The sequence below is a fragment of the Geotrypetes seraphini genome, chromosome 8, assembly GCF_902459505.1.
Source record: "Geotrypetes seraphini chromosome 8, aGeoSer1.1, whole genome shotgun sequence".
Taxonomy (NCBI): Eukaryota; Metazoa; Chordata; class Amphibia; order Gymnophiona; family Dermophiidae; genus Geotrypetes; species Geotrypetes seraphini.
Genome location: NC_047091.1, coordinates 74,006 through 93,729, shown reverse-complemented (window position 1 = coordinate 93,729; position 19,724 = coordinate 74,006). Strand labels below are relative to the sequence as shown.

The window sequence follows — 19,724 nt, the reverse complement described above, 5'->3', positions numbered from 1 at the left end:
CAGAGCAATTTGTTTAAACCTGTTGCTACAGGTGCCTCTACTTCATGTGTATTGGGTGGCTCTACATGCTTGGGTACTAACTGAAGGTGGAGCTAGAGAGTCCAGTGAAGTAAAACAGAGGCAGAGTGAAAAATCCAGAGTTGATTACCGTATTTTCACGCATATAACACGCGCGTTATACACGATTTTACAAACCGAGTATAACCATGCGCGTTATATGTGTGAGCGCGTTATACAAATTTTTTTTTCAGTGCGATCCGGCATCCCCCCTGTGAACCGGCATCCTCCCCCCCGCTCGCGTCACCCCCCCCCTCCCCCGCAAAGACATCGGTCGCTTACTCGATTGGGCACCGGCACCAGTACCAATGCACAGGACGTGCCAGTGCCAGTGCCCGAAGATCCTCCCTCGTTGGGCTGGGCTGGGCTGGGCGGTGCGAGGGATATCCTCCCTCTTCCCTGTGTCGGGCTGGACTGCGTGAAAATACGGTACTCTGCAGCAGCATTTGGCCTTAGGGAAATAACCCTACTGTCTAGAATGTCTCACCTATCTACTGGAAAAAAGCTTACCAGGGTAAGTACATAATCTCTCTTTTATGTATCAAAACATTACATGATTTCCAATATTATAAAGCAAAATGCTTGTCACCCTGGATTTATTTGCAGACAAAACATAAGTTCAGAGAGTAACAGAAACATTAAAGGTAAGGTCAGAGGAATGAGTATATCAAATCCAAACATCTCCTTCATCTACCCTCTTTTCATGTTGTGAGACATGAAGAATTCCTATTATAATATTACAGGACCAATACTGAGAAATTACCTACCACCTGAACTACTTATTTGTTTAGAGAGGCATTTGGAGAACAGATGATATAACTTGTTAAAATGTTTCACTTCTCAGTGAATTTTAAACATAAGATTAAGCAGGTTCTGTGATTTTACTTTGTGTTCCCTGTATTTTAATATTATCATATTTACTCTTATTATAATAATAGCTTTATTTATATCCCGTCATACCTTTTCAGTTCAAGATGGTGTACAATAAAGGAGAGGGATACTGTGGATACAGGAATCGATACATGTGAGAGGAATAAGGTAGAAGAGAGTGGTGAAGCAGCAGGGCTGGTTAAGAGAGGGAGAGGGAAGGCCCAAGAAAGGCAGGGGAGGAGGGGAGGGGATGAAGGGTGAGTAAGACTGTTTGGAAGATCACACAAATTTGTTGAATAAGTGGGTCTTCATGTTTTTTTCTAAAGGAATGGTATGAGGGCGAATTCAGGAGGAGGTTGCTTGGAAGGACAGAGTTCTGTCCAGGAATTTTTGTAGTGGCATCCCTTGGGCGTTGGGAATGAAAATAGAAGTGTTTCAGGAGGTAGGTAGGGAAGGTGCCAAATAGTGACTTGTAGCATAGGCAGCCAAATTTGAAGATGATTCTGGCTTTGATCGGTAGCCAGTGGAGCTTTCTGAAGAATGGGGTGATGTGGTCGGATTTTTTTAGGCCAAAGATCATCCGAACTGTCGTGTTTTGGATCATTCTCAGTCTCTTAATGATTTTTTTTTGTGGGAATCCAGGTAGATTATTATGCTATTCTGTAAGTTGACAAGGATAGTAGATTGCACCATCTATAAATTTATAAATAAAAATAAAATTAAACCAAATACACTAATAATGGTAGACCTTAGCCTTCTGTTTTAAGGTATTGGGGGAAGGCTTATTGTCTGGTCAGGTAAAAATGACTACTGTTACTGGGCATTTTGGATCTGCAGACTGAAAGCTATCATTTAATAAAAACCTAAACCTATCTTCTGTTATACAAAGCATACGAGTCCTGACAGTAGGTGAATATCCCATACTCCAAGTTGATTTTAGGAGGATGAAATTTGCATTTTTCAGCTCCGCCGCCTCCAGTGCTGTAAAAGGCCCACTTTAGTTTTTTTTTCCTTGTGCAAGTAAGTTGAGAAAGAGGTTTTTGATCTGCTCTGATAATTTATAATTATTTTTTGGGTTTTCTATCTGAGTCCAAGGCTTTTGGTGCTGGAGAGGACCTCTGGTGAACCTAGGGCAGCTCTGCCTGGGAGAGGATGCAGACTGTGTCTGAAGTCTGCAGTTGGCAAGGTAACTTTCGAGTTTCTCTCCAGCTGGTCTGTTTTGAACCTTTTGATCTTGGGGGTCCATTCTCTTTGAAGCTAACTCGCATCCTGATTCATCAGGTGCTTGAGCACAGGCTGTTTGGCCCCAGTTTTGGTCCAGCTGAGCTTAACGGGTGCTGGCTGTGTAAATTTTGCCAAACACTTGTCCATGGATCCATGGGGGTTTAGTCTGACTGGCAGCATGAAGATTTCAACACATGGACCTGGATTGCTGAGGGAGGCAGTGGCTTCTCCAATTTCCAGCTGCAGCAGGCTATCCTAGCACATGTAGATAGTGAGTACTATCTATATGGAAAAATCAGAGGGGTTCTAAATTTTGTGGTTTTAATGTTTTATGGGGCTATATTTAGGGCCACCTACCTCCAAAAACCCGTTCCCTGAATTGTTTGACCCTTGGGTAGATTTCCATGGGCTGTTTTTGCGGTGGCTATCTTGAATTTTCCTGATTTTGATAAAAAGCCTCCATCTGCCTCAATCCACCCCCCTTTGATTTGAGTAGAAATCACTAGGGATGGACTTTCCTAGTGGAGATATCCCTATTTCATGCCAGATTTGCGATGGGATAGCCAACTGAACAGCAGCCTTGTACCACATACCATGGAGCACTTGAGGGAGGGGCGGGAGCTGTGGACTTAGCTCCATCTGGCACCAGTAAGGCTATGGGATCACAAAAGACCCCTTGTTTCGGAAAAAGAAACCCTTTGGAGCCTGGGGACGGAGTGAAGGCGAAGCACAGGTGCATAGAAACTGTAGAGCCCAGGAAAAGACAGTGAGGTCCAGATGGGCACCCCAGGGATTTACCCCAGACTTTGTAAGCTTGCTATGGAAAGTCTATTTAAACTGTCAGGGGTCTCTTTCCTCGGCCATGGTAGGACATGGTGGCTATGCAAGGGGATGTGGTCTCTCCAAGTGCGCCTACAACAGCAGAAGTCACTGATCAAGAGCCAGAGGACAACTTGGATAATGACTAGGGAGACTGGAGGTCAGATTCTATGCCATTGTTGTCCCAGAGTGAGACTTCTCGTCTGGGAGATTCTGAGTCTCAGGCAGAGGCTGGAAGCCAGTAGATGGTAAGGGGTAGATCCAATCCAATCCTGGGTTTTATATCCTACAGTGCACCACCTGTTCAGAGCATTGGCATTACTGGAACTTATTCCAGAGGCATTGAGAAAATTAGATCTGGAACCGCCTCAGATAGCAGCAGCACAGTGCTCAATATGAATGCTTCACAAGCGCAGACTTCATGTTTCCCACCGCATTCAAACCTTATTTCTTTAATTACAGAGCATTGGGATGTCCCAGAGGGACCCTTAAAGGGAGCTAAGACAATGACACATCTGTATCCCTTGGCTCCTGATTTTCAGCAGTTGTTCGTCCAGCCTAAGGTGGACTCACTGGTAGCGCAAGTTTCCAAACTTACTTCCCTCCCTAGTGAAGGGGTGGTGGTCTTATTGAAGGATGCTCAGGACCGACGAGTGGGCGTAGTCCTCAAACATTAGTTTGAAGCCCTAGCTTGGGTTTTAAGGTGGCATCTTTTACGTTACATTACATTACATTTATTGATTTGATTTCTATTCCACCTTAACCTTGCAGTTCTAAGCAGATTACAATAAGAGATAAACTGGTAATTTCTGGCGACATAACAATTTAGTATGTTATATATGATAGCATTAGCTCATCCTGACATATTCCCTGAATAACAAAATTTTTATTTCCTTTTGGAAAGTTCTGTAATCTGATACTGCAGATAGAATTCTGATAATGCCAGGGTCCAGTTTTGCTGCTTAGAATGACAAAAGGCACTCGAGCGTTCTCTTTCGCTTAGTACCTTTGAGTGAATGGTAGGTAATGGGTAATGGACTCTTCTCAATCATGTTGAAATGCTCCTTCAGGAAGATGGGGGTGAAGCCGTTCAGAACTTTAAATAACAGTAAAATTTAATTTGTGCTTGTATTGGAAGCCAATGTGTCTCAAAACAGTCAAAGGAGTCTCAAAGTAGGCAAAGGATATATGGTCATATTTGCTTAGAGAAAATTCAGTTTAAGAGCTGTATTTTGTATAGTCTGTAACTGTTTTATCATTGAAGACGGGCATGGGAAATACATTGTGTTACAGTAATCTGGCATTCCCAGGACTAGGGACTGGACCAGAAGGTGGAATTGCTCTTTTTTTTTTTTTTAAGATTTCCGTATATTTTGTATTACTGTGAAGGATTTCTGGATAGCTTTATTGATCTGCGTTTGGAAGATACAGCTTCTATCTATCACAACCCCTAATAGCTTTAGAGAAAGCAATAGTGGGAAAGGAACTGAGTTTACCTCTGTGCTAGTTATGGTTGGTAATCTGTCCTTTCCAATCAGTAAGATCTTATTTTTTTCTGTGTTCAGTTTTCTGTGTTCAGTCTTCCGTTATTTCAAAGATCTTTAGCATCTTTTTGTTGTAGTTATAGAGTGGTTGATTGGTATAAGGAGGGTAATATCATCAGCATAGCTGTATCAGGTTATACCTAGTTTATCTAAGATGCTACCCAAAAGAAGCTATATACAGGTTGAACAGCATAGGGGTTAACAGTAAGCCTTGGGGTACCCTGCAGGGGTTGGACCCATGCCTCTGATGTCCCTCTTAGTTTTTAACTTGGTATGTTCTTGATTGTAGGAATCCCTGGAACCAAGTATAGATCCTACCTGAGATACCTATTGCTCCCAGTATTTGTAATAGGATAGCATGATCTACCAGACCGAAAGCTGTAGACGGGCCAAATTATAGAATCTGCATCTTCCTTTCTTTGCTCAGGTCCCTAATAATATCTGTACTGAAGTTTGTTCTGAACCCAGATTGTGAGGAGTATGATAAATTGTGGTCTTCTATATAATTCAAAAGATGGGCTTCTAAACCTTTCATGATCTTGATATAGATAGGTATGGAGGCAATTGGTCTGTAGTTGGAGGGTGAAGCTATGGAAGCTTTTGGGATTTTTACAATTGAGATAGTAATTATTTCACTGAGTTCCAGAGGAACTGCCCTTCTGAGAGCAGAATTTGGACTCAGTCCACAAACTGAGCTTGAATTGAGGAAGATTTGAGTAGATATAGAGGGCATTTATCAAGTTTATTTGAGGCAGGGGAGTATATACGGTTGGATAATTATCCCAGACTCTGTTGCCATAGCAGCTTTTTATGGAGATGGGATGGTCACCTCTTCCAGGAGGCTGGTAGTCCTTGTAAATTGGGCTCTGGTTGTTGAGATCTTACTTTTGAAAAATTATGCAAGTTGGTTGGCCGAAGGGGGGTGGTCCTGCTTAGAGGCTAGGCAGGAGTTAGTGTCTATGAATTCTCTTAATGAACAGTTGTTTTTGTGCCTTGTACGTCTGTTCCCACCAGTTTGGTATAGTAGGATTTCCTTTTCTGTTTTCAGCTGCATCTTATATATATATTTTTTTTTACCTTGTTTCTTCATTCAGTTTTTATGTGGTCTAGATTCTTTTTTCTCCAGTTTCTTTCTAGTTTTCAGCAACGTTTTTTGAGTAGGTCATTGTCAAACCATTTTATCAGTATGTTTTTGTTCCTCAGTTTGGAATGGCTGAAGAGGGGGACAAAGAGTTAGCCAATTTAAAATCAATTTGACTAATTTCCTGGAATTGTCTCAGGAGGCAATGACTACAAGAGCAACCCTTGGTCACCCTCTCAACCAAGTAGGAAAAAATTAATGTACTGAAGTTGTAATTTTGATAAAAAGATGTTCTGTTTTGTGGTCACCCTGTCTGAATTTTTCTGGATGAGGCCAGGACCACAGTTACGTCTAAAATAATTTCGGAAATTAAAAGACAGGGTGACAACATTGGGGGAAGTTTTTTCTCCAGTTTCCTAGTAAATGTGTAATAATATTGAATTCCATAAGATAAATTTACCTTGATCCTTCCCAGCTTGAAAGATTGTTGTTAGAAAAAGAAGCATCTGTTGATGGGCAATATGAGTAGATATAGGAAAATTTAGAATAAATGTTGTGTGATAAAGGGGGTAGGGTTTATTTTGATTAAATTTAGTTTCCTGTATTAGTATTTGCTGCTTCTCCCCATTAATGTGGATTATGGTTTATTTGTATTTTATTTGAGTGAAATATCTACATTATAAATTCAATTTAAAAAAAAGAAGCTAGTGATGTGGTTACTCTATAGAATAGTATCCTTAGGTTAGTTTGGATACAAGTATCTAAAGTTCCCTACTCTGTGTCATTAAAACATTTACAATGAAGAGGTTTTAGTGCTCATTGACATTTCTTTCTTCCTTCACTAGCTTTCCAGTTCTCATACACTGCTGTCTTTGGAGTATATACGGCCTTCATATTCATCAGAACAGGTGAGAAAAGATGTGCTCCGTTTTAATGGATTTCTTTCTCACATCCTTTATCTCTCAATGCATATTAATAGGGACTGAGTAGTATGTCTGATGTAAGAGTCAATCTCACATTAAATAAGATCAGAGAACAATATCCCCTTGAACCATAAAGGATTTTAATTAAAGCAAATGTTCTTAAGCAGAGAGGAGGTCGTTGGACCCTGAAATAAGGAAGCCTGTTAAGGGGACACATCTTGATGGTTGGAACAGGCAGGGTGAAAGGTTCCAGAGAGAAAGAGGGGCAGATTTTCTTCTCTTGACAGTTAAGTCAGGTTTGGGAAAGCTGTGGGAGCACATACTTGACATGCAGTCCTGAGGGGAGATCCTGTATCAAACGCTGACTTAGAACTTGACAACATATATCTTGAGATATACAAACAGAGAAACAGAAGGCCTAAGATTCAACTAAAATGCTGTCCTCCTAAATTTATGCTTCCAAGTTAGGCTCATAATTTTGTGCCGTATTTCCAGCCAAACTAAGTTCCTAATTTCTTTTCCCCACTCTGAATCTGCCCTTGTTACCATCCACTTTTTATGCTCCAAAATAGCACAGTTACCATATTTTTTGCTCCATAACACACACCTGACCATAAGACACACCCTAGATTTAGAGGAGGAAAAACCAAGAAAAAATATTCTGAACCAAATTGTGCCTCTGAACCCAGCCCCCTAGAAAATTAGACAAATATACTGCAGCAGACAGATTTTCATCACTAAATTGAAATCCTATCTTTGTTGTCTAGTGATTTCTGGTTACACTAGATAGTTCTTTCCTTCCTTACTTCCTCAGGCCCAACAATTGTCTCTTTCTATTCCCTCCTTCCTTCCTTCCTTCCTTCATATGTCCCGAGTTCATGCCCCCTCCCTCTCACTTCCTTCCAGCCTTTGTCCTTCCTCCCTCCTACACCAAAGCCTTCCTCCCTCCCTGCCGCACCAAAGTCTACCTCCCTCCCTGCCGCACCATAGTCTACCTCCCTCCTGCACCGAAGCCTACCTGCCTTTCTCCCTGCCATTCCGATTCCTTCTCCCTGGTCCACCACTCACCCACTGCTGCTGCAACTCCACAAAGCCTGCCTTCCTCCCTGCTGTGCCGATTCCTCCTCCCTGGGCCACCACTCGCCCACTGCTGCCGCAATTCCATGAAGAGAAGGGCCAGTGGCGTGCAATTGGGCCCACAAGCCTTCCCACGATGTCAATTCTGACATCTGAGATAAGGTCTGGGCTAGCGATTCGCTGGCCCAGACCTTCTCTCCGATGTCAGAATTGACGTCAGGGAAAGACTTGTGGGCCCGATTGCACGTCGGTGGCCCTTTCCTGCGGCGGTGATCAGGTAAGAAGGCGGCAAGCAGCACCAGCGACAGGTGGTCGACGAGCAGCAGCAGAATGCTAGGGGGCGAAGGTGTAGTCGCTCCATAAGATGCACCCAATTTTCTACCCCTTTTGGGGGTGGAAAAAGTGCGTCTTATGGATCAAAAAATATGGTACTTACCTTTGTTATCCAGGGACAGCAGGCTAATAATCTCATAGATGGACGACATCATCCACAGCAGTGCTACCCAATTCAGAAAAAAAAAATTTGATTTGATTCAGCCCATTGAATTGATTTTTCAATTCGATTCAATTCACTTTTCCTGCCCTGTGATGTAAACAAAATAAACAAAAAAGACTTTTCCTCTCTCTGTTAGGTCCTATCTCACGCTCACTATCTTAACACTAGCTCTGGCAGGATACACATTTCAAATCTGACATATTAAACTAAACCTTAAGTTTATATACCGCATCATCTCCATGGATGTGGAGCTCGGCACAGTTTACAAGAACTTAAAATATAGAAAGAAAAGGAAAAAAAAGGTTTACATGAACTTGTATATAGAAGAGAAGAGTAAGGGGGGATAGAATTACATTTTGGTGAAAAGCCAGGTTTTCAGTTGCTGGCGGAATAATCGGAGGGAGCCCAGGTTCCGCAGCGGGGTAGTAAGGTCGTTCCAAAGACCTGTGATTCTGAAGAGAAGGGATTTTCCCAGTTTGCCTGTATAGCGAATACTGTGTAGAGAGGGGAAGGATAGTTTATACCTATGGGCAGGTCTGGTAGAGTCAGGACTCGAGGAGTTATAAGATAGTAGGATTAAGGGAGGAAGGATGTCGTGAATGATCTTAAAAGCCAGGCAGGAGCATTTGAAATGGTATTACATATTCCTACTGAAAGTCATTTCTGAATTTCACCTCAACCAGTCTATAGTTCTGCCTCTGTTCTTTCCAAGATCACATTCCTATCCAGGTGAAGCTGCACTTCATATATTGGACTGTAAATGTGCTTTGGCTTATTACCTGGATTGCAAAAAAGCCTCACAAAATTTCTACTCAGCTATTCCAAGAGAACAATTTCTACATGGTTAGCAGACTGCATCTCTTTCTGCTATGCATCATATATACACATTTAGACTGCTTATTACCCAGATGTTTCTGCTTGTTCATGTATTATCTTTTATACTTGCTGATTTGCACAATCCAACTGTTTTTCATGGACTGTTTTTAGTATCTTTGATGATTTTATTAAGGTTGATGGACTCCTGATGATCATCGTCAAAACACAGCCGTGTCGAGTCCCCATAATAAAGTAGTCTGATCACAAACTTTGATCTTCATTACAATGTAACCCACCTGGAATTGTTATCTGCATCTTTCTGCTTTGTTTCCTTTTAAGAATATCTCTAGGATAAACCAGTGCTAAAAGTATTAAATAGTTCTTATAAAAGGTATTTCTTCTATCTTTATTAGTCAGAAAAAGTTATTTCAGTAACAACACAGTACTTATAAATTTAGAATTATGACTAGAATAGCATTTGCTGTATATTAAATCCACTCCCCTTCAACTCATGCTCCCTAAACGCCACCCCTACCTTTTGTCCCCAGTTTTTAGATTTCTAAGAAGAAATACCTTTAAAATTGTAATCTGTTTACAAAAGCAAAGTTTGTGTTCAGAAAAGAAAAGAGCAGCTAGTTACCTTGTTTCTCTTTCTTTTCCTTAGGACATTTGATTGGCCCTGTCCTATGTCATTCTTTTTGTAATTACATTGGCTTTCCAGCTGTCTGCTCAGCGTTGGACCACCCTCAACGGATGACTCTTCTTCTGTTTTACTTTGTGGGGGTGCTACTTTTCCTGCTTCTGTTACACCCTATGACAGAACCAGCTTTGTATGGAAGGGATCTTCCTGTCTGCCATTTACTAGACCATAGCTTAGGTGACAGTACAGGGCTGTGCTCCTGACAGGTAAAGGGAAGCATGTATAAGGGGAGTAGTGCAACTCTGACAAGCCATGGATGGAAGAATTAAACAAGGATGAGTAGGGGTATGATTTTATTGGCTGGGGTCTTTTGTATTATGGTTGTTCTGCAGTCATCAAGAGGTGACTTTCTGTTGTCAGCACAGATTACCTTGCACACAGCTCTTTTATATCCAACAGAAGGCACTGTTTTGTGCATCATGGCTTAGAAATAGATTCTATACTGTTTTGACATTTTCCTTCTCTTTTATCTCCCACCCCTCCTATCTATAATCTGTCACTGGACTCTGTGTAACATCACAATAGTCTAATGAAACTCAAGAGAGTATTGTCATTATAAGAGGGTTTTATGGTGACTCCTCCTGATTCTGAAGCATGGAATGAAGGCAAAATTTGTTTCTAATATTAAGCTAGCCAAAATAGCATTTTAAGTCATATGAAAAATCAAAAACTAGAAGATAATAGTATGCCTCTTTCCACCCCCTCTTTATGTTACAAGAAAGTCAGAGGGGGGGGGATGAGAAACCTCACAGTAAGATCCTGTGTAGACTTCTCTTATTTGCAGAAATAACAATGTGTATGACACTCAAACCTATGAGACATCATCAGTTTAGCAGTTGAATACACTTGTTTATTGGTCATTAATATTTACACAACAATGATTATCCCAGCAATTAATTTGCTTGCAATAATAAAATCATACTCACAAAATATTCCAAACTGCCAACGTGTCACTTTCAGCCATGCTGTATTCTGCTGTCTGTAGATAAGACCTTCGCTCTGAACTGTGGCTATCTCAACAGCCTTCCCTCTTTCACTCAGAGAAAGAAAATATACCAAAACTTCTCTGTGTGTATTCTTATTGCTTATGTCACATAGCAATTCTTGGGTGGGAGGGGGGAGGATAGAGTCAGCTGGCCTTTCACCTTCCTGAGGCTTTTTATTCCAGGACAAGCAGGCAGCATATTCTTGCATGTGGGTAATGTCATCCACGGAGCCCCGGTATGGACAGCTTTAAGAGTGCATCGCCACTTTAACTTTTTCAGAAAGTTCACAATTGCCCGCACTGCGTGTGCACAAGTGTCTTCCCGCCCGATGTAGGCTCACGGTACCTCAGTTCTCTGTTTTCCACAAAGAAAACAAGTCGTGATTTTGAACCTCTTTCATTTTATGCGCCTTGCCTTCCTGCTTCATGAACTGTTTTACAGTTTTTAAAAAATTTCTTTCTATTGAATAAAAAAAAAAGTTTTTCTTTTTCTCACTCTTTTTTCCCCATGGGCTTTGCCCTTTGAGGTGTTCATGTTTCTTGTTTCAGTCATTGAGTTTAATTTGGCTGACGCAATCTTCCCATCCTCGTCTAAGCCATTAACGGGCTTCAAAAAGTGCTACAGGTGCCAAAGGCCAATTTCTATCACCAACTCACATAGTTGGTGCTTGCAGTGCCTTGGTCCCAAACACTGAATCGAGTCCTGTGCTCGGTGTTCTACTTTGTAGAAGCGCTCCATCAAAAGCTGTAAACTTCAACAAGAAAAACTGTTTGTGACCGTCATGGACATCGATAAGACCTCTCAACCATTGATGTCGAAAACAGCATTGGTATCGGGTGATCTTGCACTGTCAAGTAAGCCAGCTAAGAAGCCGCCACCTTCCAAAACAGCGTCGCAGGTCACTATTGCATCAAGTCCCTTGATACTGACCAAACAGTGACATTCCCTCTTGCGGCTTGCCTCTCCTTTGAGGTGTGTATCCTCATCGAGGTCACCCTCTCTGAGGCAAACTGCTGCACTGTTGGTACCGGCAGACAAACTACAGGTACCGGTGCTTTCCTTCCATGAAAAGCTCAATGACTTTTTCGCAAGGGAGCTGGGTGATATTTTTGAGCTAAAGCATCAGCATCAACTCCCTCGGTACTGGCCCAGCCTGAGCATATGGCCACCAGGTCCTGTGGTACCAGAACTAGCTCTCCTGTACAACATCAACATGGCTATTCATCCAGGCACTATTGCTCTTCTCGATGTTCGACGCCTTGACAACGATCATCTCATCGGAGGTCAAGTTCTTCATCAATGCATCGATCTATTTCTTCAAGATATCGTCGTTCCTCTTCTTCCTCTTGACGTTCGAAGTCCAGAAAGCACCGTACTTCTAAGAGAATGAGAGCTTCACATCGTACCTCTTCTTCTTCATATCGGTACCGGCGTCATCATAAGCATCGATCCTCTTGACACTTTCCATCCCCAGAGCTTCTTTATGACTCTGACTTATAGTCTGATTTGGATGGGGACTACTCTGTTTCTGCAATGAAGGCGTATGATACTCTTTCGAAGTCTCCTCAAAAATATCCATCAAAGGCTAAATCTAGTCTACAGAGCACCCTCCTCCGGTATGTCTGCTCTCGAAGAGCTGCTAACCATTATAAGCAACCTGTCTGTAAACCACAAACAAATCATAGTCCTAGGTGACCTCAACTTCGTAGACTACCCAGACATCATGGGAGCCCCACAAGATATCATCAAAACACTGTCAGATCTGCAACTCACTCAACAAGTCACTTCTCCCACTCACTCCTCTGGAAACACACTGGACCTAATCTTTCTCCCAGATGATCCACAAACTGACCAGAAATTATCGTCGCTGACAAACATCATGGTCCCCTGGACTGACCACCATATAATCACTTTCGGTCTGCACACCAAAGTCAAAGAGGCAGCAGACCGAACGAACTCTCAGGAATCAATCGCGTTCGACCCAAAATCAATAAACCCAACCACATTTTCCCGCAGCATGGCCAAACTACAACTAAGCACAAATTCCACGTCTTGCTCCCTAGAAGAGAAGGCACTGACCTGGCATCTAGGCATCAAAACATTTTACGAGAACTTAGCAAAAGTCAAGGTGACCAAACCTAACTCATGACCATTCTTGTCACCCTGGTTTACAGAAGACCTGAGAGTACAAAAAATAACAGCCAGAAAAGCAAAAAAACTTGGCGCAAAACTCTCAGCTCCGAGGACAAAGCCACTTAGAAAAACCTTCTGCAAAACTACAAATTAGCCACACATGAAACAAAAAAAAGCACATTTCACCACTCTACTATCCAAGGTCCCAAACAGATCAAAGGTCATTTTCTCGATAATGAAAAACCTAGTCTCCTCATCACAAGGTCCAATGTATTCACAGCAAACGAACCTAGACAGTGAATCCATGACAAAATATCAAAGATATGCGCAAATCTGGACTCAGAGGCCAAAACATTCCCAAACTTCCCAGAGACCATTCAAGTTGATGATCCACACAAGATAGAAATCTTTAACAGTTTCAAACCGATCTCCCTCAATGACCTTAAAACCATAATCAACTCCGTACGCCCCACGACCTCAATCCTGGACCCATGTCCCTCCACTACACTCCTGGATATAAACGAGGTATTCATGAAATCCATCCTACCCCTAATAAATGAGTCCCTTATGACAGGTGTAGTTCCACAGAGCTAGAAATCAGCTATAATAAAACCACTCCTGAAAAAAACAACCATGGACCCAGATAACTCAAACAGCTTCAGAGCTGTCTCAAACCTCAAATTCATCTCAAAAATATTGGAAAAGACAGTACTCACACAACTACAAGACTTCATGGAAACAAACGTCACTCTCTCCAACTTCCAATCAGGCTTCAGGAAACACCACAGCACAGAAACAGTGCTCCTGGACATCTTATATGATTGCTGGAAAATCCTACATGAAGGAAATGATGCATTGCTGGTACTATTAGACCTCAGTGCTGCATTCGACACCATTGATACTCTCTCCTCCTGTCCAGGCTAAAAACCATTGGAATCAGTGACAACGCACTTTGATGGTTCTCCTCATTCCTGAATGACAGATTCCAGAGAGTTTTACTAGGAAAATCCTTATCTGAACCCAAACCACTCCACTATGGAGTGCCTCAGGGAGTCTTACTATCACCACTCCTCTTCAACCTCTATGTCAAACCAGTACTGGACATAGCGGAAAAACACCGAATCAGAATCTACTCTTTCGCAGATGACTTGTTGTTCAAGGGTCCCACGACAACAAGAGGGCATCCGTGGAAAATAAGGGGCGGGAAACTGTGAGGTGACACCAGGAAATTCTTTTTCACTGAAAGAGTGGTTGATCGCTGGAATAGTCTTCCACTACAGGTGATTGAGGCCAGCAGCGTGCCTGATTTTAAGGCTAAATGGGATTGGCACATGGGATCTATTCACAGGGCAAAGGTAGGGGAGGGACATTAGGGTGGGCAGACTAGATGGGCCGTGGCCCTTATCTGCCGTCTATTTCTATGTTCCCACTAGGCCGACACCTAGACACACATCAAAAATCTCCAGTCTTGCTTAACTGAAATAAAGACTTGGATGACCAGGAGCAAGTTACAGTTAAATGAGTCCAAGACAGAACTTCTCTGGATCTACAAAGACCATTGCGTATACCCCTGCCCGTACTTTTCCTGGGGCACAACACCCTTACACCCAAGGATAACGTCCGCAGCCTAGGAGTAACTCTCGACTCAAACTTATCAATGACAGATCACGTGTCCAAACTAGTATCTTCCTCCTTCTACTACCTCCGCCAGCTAAAAACCATACGCGCATACTTCTCAGAACCCGAATTCGCCCAACTACTGTATGCTTTTGTACTATCCTGCTTAGACTATTGCAACATACTACTAGTGGGCCTGCCTACCAAAACTCTCTCCCACCTCCAAAGGGTGCAAAATGCTGCAATCTGCCTCCTGAAAAACCTTGGCATTCATGACCATGATACCCCTGCATTAACTTCCATGCATTGGCTGCCCATTCAAAAACTCTGCACCTTCAAGGCCCTGATGCTTGCTTTCAAAACCTTCCATGAAACGATTCCACACTACATGACAACTAAACTACAAATTTACTTCCCAAAGCGACCACTGAGGTCCCAAGGAGAAAAACGACAGACTATACCTCCTGGCCGCTCCCTCAAACTGAAACAGCCCGCAAACGCTCCTATTCACATTTCATACCCAGACTATGGCACACCATCCCCCCCCCCCCATCTGTTAGAAAACTAGGTGGACTTTGGAGCTTCAGGAAGGCTGTGAAAACCTTCCTCTTCACAAACCCAGTGCCTTAAGGACATGCACCCAGAAATGCCATTAGAGTTAATGCACCTGCACCATCTAACTCTCACCAAATACTGGTTAATGTATATGTTTTATTGTCATGTCTATATTAAATTATGTCATCTCTGTCCTGTCTCGATTATATTATGGATGTACTTTGTAGCCCGTTCTGGGCTCCTTTGGGAGGATGGGCTAAATAATTGAGAAAATAAATAATCTCCTCCTGAAAGTCAATTGGGCAAAGAGCTACCTGTTAAACTAGAGGCTAGTTCTGAATATCTTGAGGCTTTGGATTATGATGAGCCTCCTAACAAACTACCATTGCATGGTATTCTTAAAGAGACTCTTCACAAGAATTGGGAAATGCCCTTGATCATTACAATGGCTCCCAGACAATCTTATTCTCTCTACAAAATCACTTCTTCCCCACAACTTCAACACCAATCACTAGTCTTGGAGTCAACTTTGAAAAAATCTTTTCCATCAAAAGTCTATGCTTCAGTGCCACCAGGGTGTGAAGGATGCATCAAGGACAAATTTGGGCGTCGCCTCTATCAAAATTTTATGTTGGCAAACAGGGTCCTTAATTACAACTTCTATATATCCTGCTATATAAAGCAACTTGTTAAGAAATTGCCTCCAGGAATTTCATACCATCTTTCGTATGCTCTCCTTTACTAGAAGATATATATCAAGATCTGTTTATGATGCCTTTGAGTTATCATCCAGAACTTCAGCTATGTCAGTGGCCTTGAGATGTCTTGCATGGTTGAGAATCTCATATATAGACATAAATCTTCAAGATAGAAACATGATGGCAGATAAAGGCCAAATGGCAAATCTAATCTAAACCTTAAGTTTATATACCGCATCATCTCCATGAGAATGGAGCTCGACACGGTTTACAAGAACTTAAAATAGTGGGTAGTCTGCCCATCCGCAGTAACCATTATCTCTTTCTCTCTCTGAGAGATCCCATATGCCTATCCCAGGCCTTTTTGAATTCAGACACAATCTCTGTCTCCACCACCTCTTCTGGGATACTGTCCTGTGCATCTACTACCATTTCTGTAAAAAAAAGTATTTCCTTAGATTACTCTGGAGCCTATCATCTCTTAACTTCATCCTATGCCCTCTCATTGCAGTTTCCTCTCAAATTAAGAGACTCGACTCATGCACATTTACATTACGTAGGTATTTAGATGTCTATATCATATCTCACCTCTTCCACCTTTCCTCCAAAGTATACAGATTGAGATCTTTATGTCTGTCCCCATACCATTTTAGTAGCCTTCCTCTGGACCGACTCCATCCTTTTTATATCTTTTTGAAGCTGCGGCCTCCAGAATTGTACACAATATTTTAAATGAGGTCTCACCAAAGTCTTATACAGGGGCATCAATACCTCCTTTTTCCTACTAGCTATACCTCTCCCTATGCAACCTAGATTGGCTAATATTCCCTGCTTGAGAGATGAGTGTTTTGGTGACTGTATTGAAAATGTTACACAAAAACTCACTGACCATGAAAAGAGCTGGAACACTTTTGTTAAAAGCAAGTCTAAACCTCCTTCAGCTTCTCAATCGTTTAAGCCTTCTTCCTCATATCAGAGGCGTCTCATATGCCTCAGCAGAAGAAGCTGAAACAATATTGTCTGCAAAAGTCTCAACCAGCAGCTCCTCAGAAACCTGCTCAGTTTTTTTTACCAGCTCATGGAGAGCATAGCTGCTGTTTCCCCTTCTCAGCCTCTTCCTCAGCCAATTGGAGGTCGGCTCCAGTTATTTTATCCATGTTGGGAGCTGATAACAACAGACTTCTGTGTTCTAAGGGTCATTTGAGAGGGATACTCTCTTCATTTCCTCACTATTCCTCCAGGTCGTCCTCCAAGAGAGTCTTCTTTCGACCCTCAGCAGACGTCCCTTCTTCTTTGGAAAATAGAGTCCCTACTTCTTCTGCATGTAATAGAAAAGTTTCACTTGCTCAGAGGAATCATGGGTTTTACTCCTGGTACTTTCTTATTCCAACGAACACGTTTCTAGTAAAGGAAAAGTTTTACATGTTATCCTTGGCAACTTTATGGAACAATAATTTTTATTGAAAAGAACAAATACAATAAGCAAGAGACTCATAATTAACAATTCCCACCCACCCACCACCCAATCCAGTAGATAAACAGTAGAATGAAGGCACCACATACAGTAAAATTACATGTTCAGCAGACAACTGCGCACCCTCGGGGTCAGTGTCCCAAAGCGCACACCAAGTCATCTTAAACTGACATCCAGTAAAGAGTCCAAGTCCCGGACCTGGACCCGCTCCAATTTAAGTAAAGTCAACATCTGCATCTGCCACTGTGCAATGGAGGGAGGACTCCGAACAAGCCAAAGAAGCAAAATTACTTTTTTCCCCATCAGGATTGCCCTCCGCAAAAAAAAGTCGATAAAGGTGGTTAACCCAGAACGTAAATTGTGAATGGAAATCAAGCCAGTTTCAATGTGTGATCAGTGGGGAAGAAGGCAGGACTTGCCAAGACCATAACTTGCTTCTGCTGCTTGTTGTTGTAGGATCTTTATTTGTCCTTCTGTCCTCCACCATAAGCTCTCCAAGTTAAGGCTCACTTATGGTTGCTTGTTCTAAGCACTAGGAGGTATGAAAAGCAATGGTAGAAATTACATCTTTTGGGATAAGGTAGGATCAAATTTCAGTATGTTACAACTTATTGTGACTTAAGTCTTTTTCTTCATCCTTTTCCCAACTAGTCAAAAGATTTGCCATACTAGGTTAAACCAAAGATCTATGAAGCCCTTTATCTTGTCTCCAGGCCACAGGTACCTGAACAGTTTCCAAAAAGTAGCTAGATTCTATGCTGGAATTGTCTGTGGATTTGCTCAAATTTACTTTAATACTAATTTGGACTTTTCCTCCAGGAACTTGTCCAAAATGTTTTGTCCCCTAAATCCAGCTATGCTAACTGCTTTTACCAACTCCTCTGGTAATGAATTCCAGAGCTTTATTATGTGTTGAATGAAAATATCTTCTCTGATGTGTCTCTTGGTCTTTGCATCTTTTAAAAAAGTAAACAAATGATTTTTGTTTACCAGTTCTACTTCTCTTCTGAGATTCTATCATATCTCCTCTCATCCCTCTCTTCTCTAAGCAGAGAAGCTCTAACTTTTTTCATAGGTGAGTCATTCCATGCCCTTTATCATTTTCATTGCACTTTCCAGTACATTTTCAAATACATGCTTTTTACACATTTAGTGTGAGGATAAAATGAATTTAGAAAGCATTCTGAGGAGTTTTTGCTGCTAGAGACAGGAGGAGGGGTTAGGGCAGGGCTACTCAAATGGCAGACTGGTCCACAGTCAAGACTGGAGCCTTTTTGTATGCATTGTTGGTTGTAACAATCCAACTTCCTTTCCTCAACACCTGGGTTGCTGCTGCTCTCATCTCCCTCCCTCCCCCCCCCCCAAATGATCCTCCATATGCCTCAGGTTGCAGTACAGAGCCTCTCCTTGGCCGGTGGAGCTTTTTCTCTGCCACATCCATCTACAGTAAGTTGAATCAGAGTGGTGGGTATGGCAGAGAAAATGCTCCACCAGAGAGGCAGCATTCAGCATTCTCTCTGCCATGATCTCCTGAGGCATGTGGAGGACTGGTGTGTTAAAGAGGGAACCTGCATAAATATCATATCTACACAGACATGGGGTGGGGGAAACAGGATGAGATGTCAGATCTATCCTCAAGGGAGATAGATGCTGAGCTAGCCTTGGGGGGTGGGGGAGTGCGTTCTGAGGGGGGGTGGGGGGTCAGATGCTGGGTTTAGGAGGGGGAGAAAAGATATAGACTGGACCAGGGGGGAGAGAGCATAAAGAGTTATTGTTAGACATTCAGGGGACCAGGGCAGAAGTTGGGGAGGAGATCCAAAAGCAGGGGTGTCCAAACTGAAGAAAATATTTCTTCACACAACATGTAGTTTAAACTCTGGAATTCGTTGCTGGAGAATGTGGTGAAATCATTTATCTTAGCAAGGTCTAAAAAAATGCTTGGGTAATTTCCTAAAAGAGAAGTCCATAGGCCATTATTGAGATGGCTTGGGGAAATCCACTGCTTATTCATAGGATAAGCAGCATAAAAAGCACAGTTACTTACCGTAACAGGTGTTATCCAGGGACAGCAGGCAGATATTCTTAACACATGGGTGACGTCACCGACGGAGCCCTCGGTACGGACCTTTTAACTAGAAGTTTCTAGTTGGCCGCACCGCGCGTGCGCGAGTGCCTTCCCGCCCGACGAAGGAGTGCGTGGTCCCCAGTTAGGATAAGCCAGCTAAGAAGCCAACCCGGGGAGGTGGGTGGGACTTAAGAATATCTGCCTGCTGTCCCTGGATAACACCTGTTACGGTAAGTAACTGTGCTTTATCCCAGGACAAGCAGGCAGCATATTCTTAACACATGGGTGACCTCCAAGCTAACAAAGAGGGAGGAGGGATGGTTGGCCATTAGGAAAATAAATTTTGTAACACAGATTGGCCGAAGTGTCCATCCCGTCTGGAGAACGCATCCAGACAGTAGTGAGTAGTGAACGTGTGAACTGAGGACCAAGTGGCCGCCTTGCAGATTTCCTCGATGGGCGTGGAACGGAGGAAAGCCACAGAAGCAGCCATAGCTCGGACTCTGTGGGCCGTGACAGATCCTTCCAGTGAGAGACCGGCCCGAGCATAACAGAAGGCAATACAGGCAGCAAGCCAATTTGAAAGTGT

General features: G+C 42.5%; 1 protein-coding gene across 4 annotated transcripts in view; it reads left to right on the top strand.

Annotated features, from left to right (window-relative positions):
* Window positions 1–13,987, top strand: part of RCE1 (Ras converting CAAX endopeptidase 1) — a 125,325-nt gene extending 111,338 nt beyond the window's left edge. For all 4 annotated transcript variants that reach the window (XM_033954953.1, XM_033954954.1, XM_033954955.1 and 1 more), the window contains 2 exons: window positions 6,441–6,503; window positions 9,572–13,987. In XM_033954953.1, the coding sequence (XP_033810844.1) occupies window positions 6,441–6,503; window positions 9,572–9,810 (302 nt within the window). In that variant the 3' untranslated portion in view covers window positions 9,811–13,987. The remainder of the gene's footprint in view (window positions 1–6,440; window positions 6,504–9,571) is intronic.
* The last annotated feature ends 5,737 nt before the right edge of the window (window positions 13,988–19,724 follow it).